The 5,178-nt window shown below is 37.1% G+C and overlaps 1 protein-coding gene across 1 annotated transcript in view; it reads right to left on the bottom strand.

Annotated features, from left to right (window-relative positions):
• Positions 1-5,178, bottom strand: part of CCDC15 (coiled-coil domain containing 15) — a 75,032-nt gene that overhangs the window by 58,704 nt on the left and 11,150 nt on the right. The window contains exon 4 of the mRNA XM_023517325.1: positions 581-694. Within this exon, the coding sequence (XP_023373093.1) occupies positions 581-694 (114 nt within the window). The remainder of the gene's footprint in view (positions 1-580; positions 695-5,178) is intronic.

The raw sequence follows: 5,178 nt of genomic DNA, 5'->3' as shown, positions 1-5,178 counted from the left end.
AAAAAAAAATAAAAAAAAAGAAAAATTACCTGTAATACTACCAGCCAGACAAAATCAGTATTAACCTCTTGTGCCATTTCTAGCCAGGTCTCTGTCTGTGTACATATATCCCAGGCCCTTATTTTTTTTTTTTTATAGAGACAGAGTGTCACTTTGTTGCCCTTAGTAGAGGGTGCTGTGGCATCACACAGCTCATAGCAACCTCCAACTCCTGGGCTTAAGCAATTCTCCAACCTCCCGAGTAGCTGAGACTACAGGCGCCTGTCACAACGTCTGCCTATTTTATGGTTGCAGTTTGGCCGGGGCCAGGTTTGAACTCACCACCCTTGGTATATGGGGCTGGCACCCTACTCACTGAGCCACAGGCGCCGCCCCCCAGGCCTTTTTTCTTATCTTCAGATACTCTTTGAAAACATGAAATTTTTTAGAATGGATGCACATGGATATATCATAATTTATTCAAGCATTCCTCACTACTGGATATTTAAAATGATTTCCTATTATTTTACAGTTCTAAATTATGCTGAGATATAAATAAACCTTTATCTGAAATTATTATGTATATTAGAAATTAATTTACCTCTTGGGTGGGAAAACTTTTCTTTCCATCATCTGGAAACACTGATGCCTTTTCTTCCTTCACAGTTTTTAAGGATGCCAGCCGGTGACGCGCCTGTCTCCTAGTTTGACTAAGCTGTCAGGGAAAGAAAAGCAAAAAGCAAACAAAAACAGGTTAAAGTCTTTCTTTTTTGTTCAGTTTTTTAAAATTGATGTTTCATATATTTCTGGGGTTCTTGCATTGTCACATGCATAGAGTGTGTAAGGGATATTTGGGGTATCCATCATCTTGAGTACTTATAATTTCTGTGTTGGGAACATGTTAAGCCCTCTCTTCTAGCCACTTTGAAATATTCAATATTGTTGATCACTATAGTCACCCTAGTCTACTATCACTAGAACTTATTTCTTCTATTCAGCTGCATGTTTGTACCCAGTAACCAACCTCTCTTCATCCCTACTCACACACTCTTTCCAGCCTCTGGCATCTATCATTTGGTTCTCTCAGGCTGAAGTCTTAATACTATGTGCACTAAGTGTTCCAACAGGAAAACAGGTCCCTATTATTAAAAAATGCCAGACCTAAGACAAGATTACTTGCAAAGGATATTCTGATCTGCTGATAGTGTTGTACATTACTGTCATTCTTAGAGACTGCACTTCATAATTTGATTTAAAGGTTGTTATTCAAATCAGTTTTTATAACCAGAATATAAAGAACGAATACATAAATGAACATAAATGAATTAATACATTTGGAAATTATTGAGCAGACACATTGGCTACCTTGTATCCAAATCTTCAACAAAGAGTTACTTCTTCAACTGGTCCTTATATGCTTAACTGCTTTCATCACTTCTTGCAGGAAGACTATTTCTAGCTTTCTTTTTTCCTTTTATTTACACAAGTCCCTTCGCCACCCTCAATATTTGAAGACTTACAGCTACTTAGTCTTTTCCCAGCTCTCCACATCTCCAGGAAGCCTTCCTAAATTAACTCAGAACAGAAACTCAAACATCTCAACAGAACCAATTTGTTTCAACTAATCTGAGTAACAACTAATAAATGACTATTAATACTAAATATGTTGATTTTGTGTCCATTTTTATCGCTAATAATTCCAGCATGCACCTATTTTGATTACTTTTTCAAAAAAGTACAACCTATTTTACATTTCACAAATACGCAAACAATGTCCCATTAGGGGAAAGAAAGAAACTCTGTATTTGCTAGGATATGCCCTGCATGGTGTGGAGGAAAAACATCCCCACACTACTCAGTGAAATTATGGTAAAGCCAGGACCGCTTCTAACTAACTCATTCATTGAAAGTTTAATGATATCAACTATCTCTTGAAGGGAAATGATGACAATGACTTAGAGATAGAAGTAACAAATAATACTTGATGATTTTTACTAATAAAAAGCTAGTGATAAAAACTCTTTCATTGGGCAGCCCTGGGGCTCAAAGGAGTAGGGTGCTGGCCCCATATACCGCAGGTGGTGGGTTCAAACTGAGCCCTGGCCAAAAGCTGCAAAAAAAAAAAAAAAAAACCTCTTTCATTACCAGCCCAGTTTATGTGTGTGTGTTTAAAAAACAGTACATCACCTCTGCACTGTCCTTGCTTCTAGAAGTCTGCTATACATCGAACCAGAGAAATCAGCTCAAAATATATTACTCTCTTTGTTCTGCCAAGAGGAGGACTTCTAGATTTGTTTAGCTGAAGAACAGCTAAAAGGGTCAAGATAGAGTTATTCACAATGCAAAAAGAGATACATATGTAATCCAAGTTATATAAACCAAACAGAGCCCTGAAAATAGCTGTTTTTATTTTTTACTAAGTATGGCAGGTGTTCATGCCCCATACTATATGACCAAGGATTCAAAATCCCCACTGTGGCCAGAACAGTGGCTCATGCCTATAATCTCAGCACTCTGGGAGGCCAAGGAGGGTGGATCACTCGAGTGTAGGAGTTCGAGACCAATCTGAGCAAGAGTGAGACCTTATCTCTACCAAATATAGAAAAACTAGCCAGGCACTGTGGTGGGCACCTATAGTCCCAGCTACTCAGGAAGCTGAACCAAGAGGATCACATTTGAGCCCAAGAGTTTGAGGTTGCTGTGAGCTATGTCACCATGGCACTGTACCCAGGTGACAGAGTGAAAGTCTGTCTCAAAAAAACAAAAACATTCCCATTGCAACAAATTTAAAACAGGAGTTTACAATCTTCACTGCCCCATCAAATCCAAACATCTATTATAGCTAAATTTATTATAGTCCTTAAGGAGGATATTTCAACTGGTCCAGGAACTGAAATATGCATGTTAGTTTTGTTTCTCTGTTGTTACCATAACCCTTCACCAACCCTCAACTCATGAGGGCTATAGTAGGCAGAATAACGGACACCCAAAGGTACCAGGTCCTGATACCTGGAACCTATAAATATTACTTTATAAGGAAAAAGTGCCTTCCCAAGTATATTAAGTTAATAATCTTGAGATGGGGAGATAAAACTGGATTGTCCATATGGGCCCTAAATACTACCACAAATGACCTTATAAGAGAAAGATAGAGGGAAATTCAACATACAGAAGAAGAAACAGTAATGTGAAGATGACAGGCAGAGACTGATGTGGTACAGTCACAAGCAAAAGAATGCCAGCAGACTCCAATCGCTGGAAAATCAAAGAACAAATATTCCCCTAGAACCTGTGGACAAAGCATTGCACTCCTGACACCCTGATTTTGGTTCAGTGAAACTGATTTTTTACTTCTGGTCTCCAGAGCTGTGAAAGAATAAATTTTGATCATTTTTAAGCCATTAAGTTGAGCTAATTTGTTATAACAGCCATAGGAAACTAATACAAAGACCAAAGTTAATAAAGAATTAAACAAAAACATAGAAAATAGAGGGATATTACAAATAAAATTACATAATAATTAAAAGGAACATATATAAGTAATTTCTCTTATTGTAAGATACCGATGTAAGTATGTGTATGGTATGTGTTACATACGTGTACATATTTATATATTTCAGCATACATATTCTATATGTGTATGTGCTGTATGTGCATAAATATGCAAAATATGAAATTTGGCCACAGTTTTTTTAATACTAGAACCTTAGGCACACTAGTCATTTTGCAGCTGTTGATTGTTATTAATAATGAAGACTAGCACTAAATCTCTGGCCAAGACTTAAAGATTTCCCGGAGGGAGATGAATTACTCATAATTGCAGAGAAAGCCTAACAGACAAAAACTCAATATAATTATAACTCCAGATAAAACAAAAAAAAAATACATAGAAGGAAAAGTAATCATAGTTTACTTCTGACTCAGTTGGGACTAGTGTTCACATAGTCATAACAATATAAATGATGAATATGGATCTAAGTGAAATTACAACATAACTATAAAAAGAGGGTGGGGTGGAAGGAATACACGTGTAGTTGTAGCAGGAGATAGAAAGAGGGCTAAATTCTCGTCCTTCCTAGTGGGACTCAATAAAAATGTCTAATTTTTTTTTTTTTAATCAACAAGGAGCACTATAAGCACATTACTTAGAAATACCAATTAATACCAAGAGAAAACTAAAATAATTCAAGTAGTTGCTTTTGAGGAGAAAGAAATGAGGAAATGGGCAAAATACTTCTGTTTTTTAATTATAAACATTGCTACACCTATTTATTTTACTTGTTTAAACTAGGAACATATATAATTTTAATAAAACCGTAAGCATAAAGAAGGAAAAAAAAGATTCCCTGACAATTTCCCTCAAAAAGCTTCCTGTCCATGAACCACATAAGCATACAGATGCATTTTGGGGTTCTCACATTGCATATATGTACATGTATCACACTTTAGGAACACTGTAGAAAACATGGGCCTAAATTTTCTTCCATCCAGTAGAAAAACCATTGCCCTCCAGACTATATTCCAGATGTACCAGACAAACAATCAGAGTATCTTCCAAGGAAACCTGCAATGCCCATAAGCCCTAACAATGGGACAGTCTTTGGTAGCCTCCTCCCTAGCCTTCACTGATTGAAGCAGAGTTACCTAATAGTATATCGGATTAATATAGGTCTTGATGCAACGTCTTCTGCATACAAAAAAAAAATGAATTTTGCACACAGAAATATAACTTTTTAACAATCAGCAAAGGAAACTGGGCACAGTGATGTGTGCCTGTAGTCCCAGCCTCTCAGGAAGGTGAGGTAGGAAGACTGTTTGAGCCCAGGAGTTCAAAGCCCAGCCTGAGCAATATGGCAAGAAACACCCATCTCCAGACCAAGACCTAACGCAAAAAGACAAGCTGGGCCCATAAAGATTCCTAAACTCAGATAATGAACTAAAAATTATTCAGAGAAAAGTCAATGACAAGACCTAAAAGGTTCCTAAAATATAGAAAAGATGCTGAAGGAGCCTCAAGTATACCAAAGTTACAAAGCTACAAAGAGAAGAGAATAGTAGTTAATAGTAGTAGAAAAATGAGAAAATTAGAGAGAAGCACACATGTTCCCAGTCTGCCTCTCCCAGTTTGCCTGTCCCAGTTTCCCAGTTTGACCATTCAAAGTCTCACAACTTGGGAAACCCCTCAACCTTAAGCAAACG

The sequence above is a fragment of the Otolemur garnettii genome, unplaced genomic scaffold, assembly GCF_000181295.1.
Source record: "Otolemur garnettii isolate 467f Iridium unplaced genomic scaffold, OtoGar3 scaffold00108, whole genome shotgun sequence".
NCBI classification, from domain to species: Eukaryota; Metazoa; Chordata; class Mammalia; order Primates; family Galagidae; genus Otolemur; species Otolemur garnettii.
The sequence above is the reverse complement of the archived record's forward strand: the minus strand, read 5'-3'. Positions and strand labels throughout refer to the sequence as shown.